A 12747-nucleotide genomic window follows, 5' to 3' on the forward strand; every position below is an offset into this window, starting at 1 on the left:
GAGAGACTTGGTGACCAGCAGTAAACTCTTTCCTTGGGGTCATTTCGCCCCAGTTCTCAGGTCCTACTGCTTGCCGAATAGTCACTCTCACAAGCATCCAGCCCCCTCCCCCTTTCTTCCTGTGAACAGTGGTGCGTGGGCATGGTGCCTTCTTCATTTGCATGTTCAGCATAATAGCTGGTCTTTCTCCTGCTATGTGGCTGCTAAAACACCTGCCACTCTGTAAAGTCTTACAGCATGGATTCCACAGCTGGACAAAATTCAGGTGGGAAGTATGAGCTACCTTGCTTCCTCATGAGCTCCTCTAAAGTCCCACTGCTCCAGGCATGGTCCCTGGACCAACAGCACTGGCCTCACGTGGTAGCTGAATTGGCTGTCTGCAGAGGGACCTAGAATATCTCCCCTGTGCACCTGAGAGGCAAGTGTGTGTTGAGTGTTAATATACATGACTTTATAAACTATCATATTTAACACCATTACAGTGGTCTTCTCCCAGAGGATTGGGTAGCTGGCCCTCCTCATTCTACCTCAGGACAAAATGTTTGGCTTATGTATTTTACTTCCATTTGGTGCATATTTCCTTTGTTTTTATCAGTATAACTAGGCCTCCTGTCCTTCCCAGCTCTCCACCTTCATGGTGTGGGCTCCTTAAACAGACTCAGAATCCTTCTGTGTGTGCATGAGCTCTTAGCACACAGGTGGAGATTTAGGTTCTAATGTAGAATTGGTCCATCTTACAAGATGCTTTCTGAAGTTTTATAGATGTGAGCTTTTGTGTTTTTTTTTTTAACTGATAGTTGCTTTCAACCACCAGTTCTTTTCTCCGTGTCTTCCCTCTGGGAACCCGGGAGGTAAGCATGTGCTGTAACTCTGCATTGCCAGCCTGGGTTTTCTCTGTTGCTCTGGCCTCGGTTGCTGTCAGGTGCTGCTGCAGTCCGCATCATCCTGTGGTATATGCTATCTCTTGGGCTTTGGCCCTCTGCTTTGATTCTTCTGCTGTGTGCATTTGAAACCAGCTAGGCGACCCTGCTAGACTATATCTAAGGACAGGCTTAGAACCTACAACCCCAACACTCAGCTCTTGAGAGGTGGAGGCAGGAGGATCAGGAACTCAAGGTCACCCTTAGCTACATAGTGAATTTGAGGCTATCCTGGGCAACATGAGACCCTGTTTCAAAAACCAAAACCAACCAAAATAAACAATACATAAATATAACCAAATAAAGGAAATAATGGGCTTAAGGTCTTGCTTTGGGAAGTAGGCTTGGGGTCACCCAGGCTCTTAGTTTGTGTCTTTGATTCAATTTATTTCTTTGTTCATTGACTGCTATGTCCTATAGGTGGGGAACAAACATAGGTGAAGTGCACATTCTCCTTGTTCCAGTAATCTGTTATGGGGACAGAGAAATAGATAGTGCCATTCCTCAGTATCCATGTAGGATTTATCCAAGACCCCCTGAGGTATAAAAATCCGTGGATGTTAGTCATTTCTACAAATGGAATTGCTTGTACATAGAACCAAGACACCTCCCCCCATAGATTTGGATTGTATCTGGAGGATGATTAGATTATATCTTGGTGCAATATAAATGCTATGGGAATCATAATGATAGTATGCTGATTAGGGGATCATAACAAAAAAGCCTGTATGTGTTCATTACAGATACAGTTTCCTTCCTTTCAAGTATTTTTTTTAACCTATGAATGCAGAGGACTGGTGTATGAATCAAAGTAGAGGCAACATGATATTTGACCAATTATAATATAAGATGTAACTGGGGTGAGATATGAGATGGATCACTCATTAAAAAGCTGCAGGGTAAAGGGAGATGGCTGCCAGTTGAAGCCAGAGTCTGAGCAAAGGCTGCCAAGTGAAGGGTGCTTGTGGGGGCGCGGAGTGGAAACTCTTCAGGTGTGGGTGCGAGATACACAGTGTATCATGTGTACAGGGGCTCACTGAACTGCTATACACGGGTGTTGCCCTTGTTATTCTTAGCATGTGGCTCCCAGATGGGGGTAAACGCCTGATCACCACCTGGGAAGGTTGAATGTGCATAACAAAGTTTTAACTGGAATCATACCAGAAGCTTCTCTGGTCGGCTGTGCCTCTTACACAGGACATGCTGTTGGGGCCACTTTGTTGTCATTTAAGGGCTACCTCTTTAGCTAATAGTAGTACTTCCCTTTGTTCTTTCAGTACGGCCAAGTACAGCGTGTTGACATTTCTACCTCGATTCTTGTATGAGCAGATTAGGAGAGCTGCTAATGCCTTCTTCCTCTTCATTGCCTTATTACAGGTAAGGGTTTTTTTTTTAAGTGCTTAAAATTTGCAAACTCAGCTATGTGCAAAATGAGATTTTACCAGCAAATATCTTTATTGGGAAAGTGTTGGAATATTTGCAGATGGTTTCCTTATCAAATTATCACTAGAGTGAACAGACATGATCTTTGTCTAGAACAGACTTGGGAGGGAATTCCTGGAAAAAAGTAGTTACTAAAAGAGGAGGAGGAACTGGTTCTCATGGGGCATACTTTGTCATGTTCATTTTTCCTTTTTTTGTTAATACATATTCATTCTACTGGATACTGTATTCCATTGTGATACTTTAAACATATATACCATGTATGTATTTTGGCCATGAAGGTCATACTTTTTTTTTTAAGACAGGGTTTCTCTGTGGCTTTGGAGGCTGTCCTGGAAGGCCATACTTCTAACCCATTTTCCAAACACATGGCTGTGTTAGAAAAACTTCAAATGTAAACTCCATAGGTAGTTTTTGAATTAGTGGACCTTTTATTGTATAACGGAAATAGACCAGACTAGTAAGAGCGAGGGTTGAGTGCCATGTTTTCATTCTTTGTGGAGACATCTATGTGCCATATTCTCCCTTGTGTTCTCTTACAGCAAATTCCAGACGTATCGCCAACAGGACGATACACCACCCTGGTGCCATTGATCATCATTTTAACAATTGCAGGCATCAAAGAGATTGTAGAAGATTTTGTAAGTTTTTGACTCTGCATACTAAAACATAGTATTATGACATTTGAGGTGTATGTGACTGGGTGATGTGCTTATAACAGGAAATGGCTACAGCTCAACCAGCTGCTAGGGGAATGGTGGTGTTTGCTGGGGAGGAAGATATGTTTCAAGAGTCCTAAGTGCCTGTGCAATGGTTCTGAGGCACTTCTATGTTCTGGGTCATTTTCTTAGAACTTGGCTGGTGTTCATCTGTATTAGTCCTTGTATCCTACCTTAGAGCTCCTGAATTCAGGTTATCACATGAAGCCTTTAATTAGTGCTCTCTGCAAGCAACATGGTGCCTGTTATGCCTGAAGTAATTCTCCAAGAATCTTCATCCTCAGGCTTCCCTCACCCCTCACTGGCTACTACCACATTGCCATTATCTCTCTGGTTTGTGTACGCGCGCGCACACACACACACACACACACACACACACACACACACACACACACACACACACACACACAGAGTTCCTCCCATATATACATTTCATGGAATACATAGTAAATTAACTTGAGAGTGAAACCTGCTTTTTGTTGTTGGGCTTATAATACCAAGTCATTGTTTCTGGCTGTCCCTGACAGATGGCAAACCACCCGCTTAAATCTACAGTATTAGCATCATAGGGTTCCTGGTCCCCATTACCCTCTGATTTTACTGCTTTCCATTTCAATTATTCATTTGGAACATTTGAATGTAAGAACTGTTGCTTTTTTTTCCTGTAACAGAAACGACATAAGGCAGACAGCGCAGTTAACAAGAAGAAAACAATAGGTAAGCTGCTGAGCTCAGTCACTCTTTCCATTGTTAATTTAGGAACCAGTCCCGTGCTTCAATGATGTTTGACCATGGCTATTGATACTGAGATTAAATTGGGAACATTATCTGTAAAATCTTTAAAGAGATAGAAGAGGGCTAAAATCAAATGTTAGTCTTTATATCAATGAGATTTGTATACTCTGGAACAGGATTTTCAGAAATTAGTTTATTAGTCCCTAAAAGTTTCATGGGTCCACAGCCATGGTTCATTACTTTCCTTGTTATTTTGGTTTTATACCACTTTAGGTTTTTTGTTGTTGTTGTTGCTGCTGCTGCTGTTGGAATTATGTAACACTGAGCCTTTTTTACTCCTGGGATAAATATAAATTTGATTTGCTGACAGACTCTGGAGATCCACCATGGAGGACCTCACCCTCCCTGGGGATCAGAGTGGAGGTTGGGTGGGCGACCTGGTGGGGAGGGGCAGGGGAGCAGGGGAGGGAGAGGGAGCTGGGACTGACATGTGAAACAAGTGTTTAAGTTTCCAACTTAAATAAAAAAGGAGAAAAATTTGGCTTGCTTACATGGGCACATTAACATATGTTGTAGAGGTACACATGTGGAGGCCCATATCAGCATGGTTGACCAACTATTGTTCTGCCAAGGATATGATTTGTTAGGATGAATAAGTACATGTTTCACGGGAAGCCGTTGAGTCTGTAGAAGGCTGATGCTTTATTTGGAGTCTCAACAGCACTAACAAGTTCATTTCTACTTTTGCAGTGCTAAGAAATGGCATGTGGCATACCATCATGTGGAAAGAGGTGAGGGTCAGCTTTAAAGATAATGCCAGAAAATACTGATCTGATGACAATGTAAAATGTGCTGGAAGACCGAGGCCGCGCCCACTTTCTTTGAGTTTTCTCGTGTGGTCTGCTTTCCCATGAGAACTGACATGGGCTTCCCCTTTCTGACCTCTTCTGTAAGAACCTAGTGTTCAAACTATGAATGCCCTTATTCTCCAAGGATAGTTCTGGAACCTCACAGCACTTAGTTTCTAAACCCCATGTGAGAAACAGTTCCATCTCCTGTCTTCTCTTCATCTATATTCAAAAATTCAGAGCTGTTGTCTTTTACCTTCTGAGAGCCTCACTTCAGATGTGTTTGGCAGAAAGACGTCCGAGTGTGAGCAGGGTTCCCAGGCAGGGTGTGGAGCCAGCGGCTGCTTTTATCCTCATAGCTAGCTAGAGGGGTTTCCCTCCCTGCCACTGGCAGTGTGAGAGCTGAGTTCACGGAGGAAAGATGCTGCTGGTTGTTGGCTGAAATCAACTGTGCTATCTTGGTGTTTTGTATCAGAAAAGCTAGCTTTCTATATGGCTGTCTTAGCCGGGCCTTGTTGGTGGACACAGTATTAATTTTAGAGATGACAATCATTCTGGCATTCAAAACTGATGGGTTTTTGTTGTTTTTGTTTTGTTTTGAAAAAGAAAACTTTTTGAAGGGCAGCTTCAAGTATTGTTTCTTGCTTAAATATCTAAGTTACAGCAAGTGCCCCCCGTGGCCCTTTGTGTGGGAAACGATGCTTCCAGTGTGCCTATAGCTCTCACTGTGGTTCTCATTTGATTCTACCCGGTTCAGGAAAACCATCTACACTTTCCAGAAAACTCTTTTTTAGTGTTTTGTGGGACGCTGGGACCCTTGTGGCCTCCTTGGCCTCCTGAAGTTTGGAAGTTCAGTGTGATGGTTCTTGATCAGAATTTGCAGGGAGAACTGGTACCCGTGCAGTGGAAAGTGGAGAGTCTTCATAGCTCCTCCATTTCTCCAGGGGCCTTCTGGATGCTCCATCCTCAGAGAGGCACAAGCAGTGGCCAGATGAAAAATGACTTGCATCCAAGTGTCTTGACACCACTGGAAGTAGTAGTGGGACCTAGAGTGTTGGCCAATGATTTCTGAGTCTGAGAGCTGGTGGCCTTATTGGCACCCAGAGTTCCTTCCTGCTCCCAAAGGTGCTTGGGACATCACCACCTTGTTATAGGCCTGGTTGGATCCATTGCTATTTCAAACTTCAGTGCATTGTGGTGAGCCGTCTAAAGAGGGTCTGTTAGCAGAGGCCAGAAACTGCTAAGCATCAAGTTCAGGCTGGAGTCTTCTTGTGCAGCTGTCCTCCACCAAGCGGACCATCCTTGGTACTCAGCCCTGGTCAAGCACACATGTGCCCTACTCCTAGAATTCCTGATATAGATGGTTTAGAGTTCCCGTTTTAAGTTCACAGTGAGGCTACTGCTGGCGATGTGGGCAGCTCGTGTCAGCACAACACACCTGGCAAGTTTGATAGAGGGTCATGAAAAGATGTTCAAGAAAGGGCAGGAAACACAGGGGTATCCTGGAGAGCTGCACATAGCTCCACTCCTGTGAACATGTCACATTTGTAACAGCAGTCCCTGGGCTCTGCTTGACCCTGGTAATCTCCGACAGGAAGATCTCAATAGTGGGATCAACTGAAGAGAGTCCTTTAGCTGTTTACAACTGAGACACAGGAGAGACCTTTCAAGGCTGCAGTGAATCCAGGGACCCAGAACAGTTTTGCTCACTGTACTAATTCTTTTAGCAAATAGCACACACACCTGGAATGGTTGATCATGTGTAAGGACACCCAGACAGAAACCATCTTCAGCTCTGAGTCTGCAGCCTCTCATTGTAGTTGAAACCTCTTAGCACTCGGTTCCTGGAAAGCAAGTGCCCCTTAGAGATGAGAGAACACCATCTCACGTGTCCTCTCATTTTGAATTAAAGGGAAAGAGTCCACTTCTTTGTAAAAGGGCTCATTTTTCTTTCTAGTTTTTATTAATTGCTCCTTCTTTTTCTCAACTATTTATGTAAGATATTTCTACTTAAAAGCATCTTCAGTGTTCATGAACATCCCCTATTTGCTCTGTGTAATTATGGAATCTGCTTTGGTTTGTGTCTTTCTTCTGCCTTCAGATCACAGACTCACTTGTGATTTGATGCTAATTTCAAGTGACCCAGGGGTTTGGATTTTAACTTTTGCTGGTCTCGTCTATGCTGACCCTGGTCACACTTTGATAAGCATTCTTCTGTTCAAATCCCTCCCATTTCCCAACAGAAAAAGTGAGTTTAGTGGTGATGGTGATATTAGCGATGTATCTGGGCCTTCTGCTGGGTAAATGCTCTACTAGTGACACCTCCAGCCCCTCAAGGAAAGTTATGTGGTACCTGCTGGTCTGTGTGATCCAGTTGTTTCCACGAGTGTAGCTTTTGAAATTCATCATAATACGAGTAGAGTAGGAGCGGAAAGCCACAGCGCCTCTTCTGTTCTCTGAACCTTCTGTGCACGAGGAACTATTTCTCTTGGTCATCAGTGAATTCTACTGACGCAATCCATTAAGTTACACCAACCCCCCCCAAAGGGAAACCATGCTTATCCACCTGTTTCATGCCGTAAGCCGTGGAGCTGTATTCACTTCTTAGCCTCAAAAATAAGTGGAGGCCAGTGAGGTGGCTCAGTAGGTAAAGGTGCTTACTGTCAGCCTGGGTTCCATCCCTAGAAGTCACAGGGTACAAGGAGATAACTCCTGGGGATTGCCCTCTGACCTCCACACATGCACCGTGACATATATGCTCATACTCATGTTCTCTTTGTCTATCTGTCTCATACTCACTGTGACACACACACACATCTCTCTCTTACAGACACACACACACACACACACACACACACACACACGCACTTAAAAAAACTAAACATTATGTGCTACCCACCCAGTGATGATGTCCACTTTCAAATTGAGCAGCCTTTCAAAACACACTGTTCAGAGAAAGCAATGCTACTTTCTAATTGGTGCACTATACTAGCCTTCCGGGCAGGTTGCCCGCTTTTAAATTATGACTGTATGGAGAACTAGACCCGTGGGTAAAGCACTTGCCATGGAATATTGACAGCCTGAGTTCAGATCCTCAAAACCTGTGTCAAAGCCAGAAGTGGTGGCATGTGTCTGTGATCCCAGAGCTCCTATGACCACATGGGCAGCAGGAACAGAAGGAGTCTCTTGGAATCTTATGGGCCAGCTAGCTTGGACTGTGCAGCATAGGGACAAACAACAGAAAGATCCTGTCTCAGAACAAGATGGAAGGTGAGGGCTCATACCCGAGGTTGTCCTCTGACCTTCACACATGCGCCATGCAGTGCACACACAACAATAATAAAATTTAAAAATGAATAATGGCTGTAACACCATGGCTGCGTGATCTTGGTCAGTTATTTTGCTTTCAGGCTCAGTGTCTCCATTTATAAAGCAGGAGAATTTAGCTGCCTTGCTTAGTTGATCTCATCATCAGTCCCATGAGATGTGTGCTGTTGACAAAGTAAGGAACACACTTTCCATAGCTTTCTCATGGTTACACAGCTGCTCAGGGAGCTAGAGAGGAACTCAAATCCAGTTGCACAGACCATCTTCAGAGCTACAAGTATAACACCTTTACCATGAGCAACTATTGAGATGATTGAGTATTTGAAATGGGCAGATACTTGGAAGAAAATGTGGTCTTAATACTTGTCCAACTCTTCCCCTTCTCAATCTGTTTCAGGAAATACCATCGTAAAATTGCAATAATGGGGCCAGAGGGTTGGCTCAGTGGTTAAGTGAGCACAACCCACATCCAGTGGTTCAGGACTACCTGTAACTCCAGCCCTAGGAACTCTGACACACTCTTCTCCACAGGCACCTAAACTTAGGTGCATATATATGCATGCGTGCGCGCGCGCACACATGCACACACACACACACACACAGATACACAAAAGCTATCTTAAAACTAAAAAAATGCAATGTGGTCATGTCTCTGTAGGGACTAGTTCCAGGTTGATAACAACAGATGCCAAAGTGTATAAATTTTCAAGTCCTTTATATAAAATAAAGACTCATTTGCTGCTGGGCGGTGGTGGTGCACGCCTTTAATCCCAGCACTCAGGAGGCAGAGGCAGGCAGATCTCTGTGAGTTTGAAGCTGGGCTGGACCAAAGCCTCTGAAACAATACAGAGAAACCCTGTCTCGTAAAAACCAAAAAAGAAAAAAATATATATAAAATAAAGACGCATTTGCATAGAACGTGTGTGTGATGTCCTCCCATGAATGTAAAACCCAATGCAATGGAAATGCCATGGAAACAGAGCTATGGTGTGCAGCTTAGGGGTCAATGCCAGGGAAATAGTCTGACGCTCAACACACAGGCAGCTTTTGATTTCACTTTTTGATGATACTGCTTCTCTTTGTTTTGTTCTGTTGAGACAAGGTTTCACTGTGCATCTCAGGCTGGCCTCAAAACCACAAGTGCTGCGATTCCAGGTGTGCACCACCACTCTGGGGCAGATGACTTCTCTGTGAGAATATTTTGCATTTGCAGTTGGTTGAACTCATAGGTGTGTAGTTTGTGGGTATGGAGGCCAGCTGTGGCACAGTGGAAACATCTGCCCTTTGTCTTGTAAGGTGTGGCTTAGTTACGTACTAACTTTCTTCTTCACGTATTTAACCGCCCTTATCACATGTGTACTTTCTTTTCTTTCATGCCTTCTGTCCTGTCCCTGGTCTCTAGGTGGCAGTGGGAGACATCGTGAAGGTCCTCAATGGCCAGTATCTTCCAGCAGACATGGTCCTCTTCTCCTCCAGGTCAGGTGTGCCTGTGGGCACAGGTTTTGGAATGAATGTTAAGGACAATAAAGTACCAAATGAACTGCAGAAATCTTGATTCATCTTTGCTCTTCTATCCCATGAGCTCTCCTCCTCCACAAGCTGAGTATCCTTGATGCACTATAGTTTGGGTTTGGGGGGCATTTTGAATTTGAGATGTTGAGATTTGAGATGTTCAGTTGTTAAAGCCTATGCAAACATGTAGCAGTCCAAATAGTGGTAAGTTGGGAGTACTTCTAACCTCAAGCATTTTGGGTAAGCTAGGGATCCTCAGCCTGGACCTGTGCCAGTTGCCTTCTCCTGCTGTGACCTTAACTGTTGCCTTTTTGTTTTGTTTTGTCTCCTATTCATTCCCGTAGGTTTTTAGAACCCTTTCGCTGGTATTGACTGATTTAGCTCCCAGCAATTCTAGGGTATTAATCACTGGTCAAGATACTGATTAAAGGGAGTGAATGTTCAGTGACACCCAGGAGTCAGCGTAGCTGAGACTCCAACCCTTCCTTGGTCAGTCCCTCCAGCAGTCTGTCTGTCCTCTAGCCCTCGCTGGCTGTGAACTGTTCTGAGAATCTGAGGCATTTTCTTAGCAGAGACACAACCTGCAGGTGACCCTGCTCTTCACTCTTGCCCCAAACAGTTGCCTCACTCTGGGGAGTTTTGTGCTAGAAAGAGTCATCACCACACAGGGATGTGCAGGCTTGGGTACCGCCACCCTTGAGCTTCTTGGCTTCATGTGTAGAGCACTTACTGCAAAGAAGGAAAGCCAAATCCAGGGTAACAGAGACCTTCAAGTTATACTATGCACTATTAAGACCATAACCCCTCTATTTATTGCCACTGGGAAATGCAGGTGCTCAGGCAGTTTGCATTTTCTTGGACTGCAGCATTGTTTCTTGGGTTGGATTTATCCCATGTTGGAAAACAAGGGATAAAAGTTTTAAAGATAGGACCGAAGCAGAGCAATGGAGGGGGAAGGAGCCATAAACAAGGGGTCTGATTCATTGACACTATTCAATAGTAATGAAGAAACTATTAGAATATGTGTCAGTTGTCAGTTCGGGCCAGGAAACTTGGCCGTGACCCTCAGGTAAGCTGGCTTACCATAGGTGGTTTGCTATGCCGGTCGCGGCTTTGAGTTGCTCCTTGTATCTGAGTGGGTGGTTTTTTTGTGAGCAGTCTGATCGGTGGATTTTAACCCCTAATAACTTCCATATAAGCACATGAGAGAACCAAGGCACAAAGAGCTTAAGCATCTTTCCTAAGTCACATGGCCCCTAGAATAGCACCAGGGGGTTTAAACTCAGCCAATGGGTCAGAGAGTCATTTCTCAACCACTGCCTCTACTCAATCACTTAAACCAGAGGCTGGAGATGGGAGGATAATGTTACACTGTGATCGCCTTTACCCTCTTCTAAAAATTGACTGAAGAAGTGCTCTTGACAGTGTGGCACATGTAGGGAAACAAAGGACTGCTCGGTTTGGGCCTTTTCTTTTATCTCCCATGGTGCTAATTTTCTTCAAAGGATATGTTTGTGCTGGGTCCCCAGCCTTTGAGAATCACCCCACCTCGTGGGTGGGTTTTATTCCCATTCTAGTACAAAGGCCTGCCCCTTCTCACCCGTTCTCCGTCACTGCCCCGTCAAGACCAAGCACATGGAGGTGAAACCGGATTGCTGGTGTTGAGTGCCAAAGATGAGTGTATAGCTTCCTCTCTCATCAGCTGTGTTACTGGGGCAGTGTTTATAATGGTGTATTTGAAGGGTGACCAGCAAACAGTTTCCACATCAGGGGTTTCGTGTGGAGAGGACGGTACTAACCTTGGCCTTTCCCCTTCCTCATAGTGAGCCTCAGGGGATGTGCTATGTTGAAACCGCTAACCTGGATGGGGAGACAAACCTTAAAATACGACAGGTAAAGTCACTTCCTGATGACTCACATCGTTACAGGAGGTCAGGCTGCAAATACATGATACAAATATCCCCCATGCACCTTGTAGAGAAAATGTTGTTCGGCCATGAACAATATGTTAAACCCTAGTAGAAGCTACAGAAGACTGTACCTTCAGTTATGAGGGGAGCTTGCTGAGGAGGCTAGCAAACTTAGGTGATTTTCATCATCTCAGTGTATCATGGCTCATTTGTAAGCTTTGCCCACAGTGCTCAGTACAGGGGTGTTCTCAGCAGGCTGAGCTGGGCAGTGGGAAGAAAGCAACTGTCTGGGCTTGTGGAGTAGGAAGATCCAGGTGCCTCAGCCCACATTGAGGTTAGAGCTACTATTCTAATAGTGGAGGGCCAAGCAATAGATACACTGTTTCCATACCCTAAACCATTCCTACTACTCTTCCTGGAAGCCAATGGTTCACTACCACCTTGCCCCCCCAAACCTTATAAACCATGCAAAAAAAGAGGTTCATATCTTTGCATTCATCTTAAGGACACTTAGGAAACTGTCCAGGCCACCAAGAATCTGCATAGTTGAAAGCTACAAAGTATCTGAACGATGTTTAAAGAAGCAACCTGTGATATTTAGATGTCACAATGGTGAGGCTGATAGGTGTGTCCAGGTCAAACAGTAGGCTCTGTCGCCAAGTTTCCACAGCACGTGCTGAAGAATGCAGAGTAACTTGCAACAGAAGTTTAGGTGCAGACTCTGTAGTCAATGAGGATCTCCTGCAGTGGAAGTTTCGATGCAGACCCTGTAGTCAATGAGGATCTCCTGCAATGAAAGTTTAGATGTAGACTCTGTAGTCAATGATGACCTCCTGCAGTGACAGTTTAGATGTAGACTCTGTAGTCATTGACAATCTCCAGATGGGCCACCACATCTCTGGTACTCTGGGTTGAGTTAACCCTGATGGGCTGCCTGGCACACCAGGCTGATCTCCACTGAAAAGGAACCATTGTTCCGAATTCAGAAGAGGAAGCTGCACAGAAGTAAAAGACATCCTAGGAGAAACTGAGAACAAAGTCGATGGCACAGGGAGGATTGGGGGATGGGAGAAAACATGATCACATATATAGAATGGATTTCTTTTCAGGAAAAAAAGAGAACCCTATAACACAGAAATAAATTCAGCACAAAATAGATACAAATTAAAAAATTCTTATCACACATTGTCTTAGAATATAAAGAATAGTCTTTCATGAATAAAAATATCAAGCATTTAAGGCCCTTGTGGGTTTTTTCCTGCTTCAAAAATTGAATTTAATCTTCTGTCCATATGTTTTTCTTTTTCCTATGATGTAATTTTTTTTCTGTTTG

The 12747-nt window shown here is 44.3% G+C and overlaps 1 protein-coding gene across 4 annotated transcripts in view; it reads left to right on the forward strand.

Annotated features, from left to right (window-relative positions):
• Positions 1 to 12747, forward strand: part of Atp8a2 (ATPase phospholipid transporting 8A2) — a 547410-nt gene that overhangs the window by 144876 nt on the left and 389787 nt on the right. For all 4 annotated transcript variants that reach the window (XM_040740602.1, XM_040740601.1, XM_040740603.1 and 1 more), the window contains 6 exons: positions 2198 to 2297; positions 2906 to 3004; positions 3754 to 3799; positions 4568 to 4608; positions 9395 to 9468; positions 11328 to 11397. In XM_040740602.1, the coding sequence (XP_040596536.1) occupies positions 2198 to 2297; positions 2906 to 3004; positions 3754 to 3799; positions 4568 to 4608; positions 9395 to 9468; positions 11328 to 11397 (430 nt within the window). The remainder of the gene's footprint in view (positions 1 to 2197; positions 2298 to 2905; positions 3005 to 3753; positions 3800 to 4567; positions 4609 to 9394; positions 9469 to 11327; positions 11398 to 12747) is intronic.

The sequence above is a fragment of the Mesocricetus auratus genome, unplaced genomic scaffold (assembly GCF_017639785.1).
Source record: "Mesocricetus auratus isolate SY011 unplaced genomic scaffold, BCM_Maur_2.0 Super-Scaffold_100707, whole genome shotgun sequence".
In the NCBI taxonomy this organism is placed as follows: domain Eukaryota; kingdom Metazoa; phylum Chordata; class Mammalia; order Rodentia; family Cricetidae; genus Mesocricetus; species Mesocricetus auratus.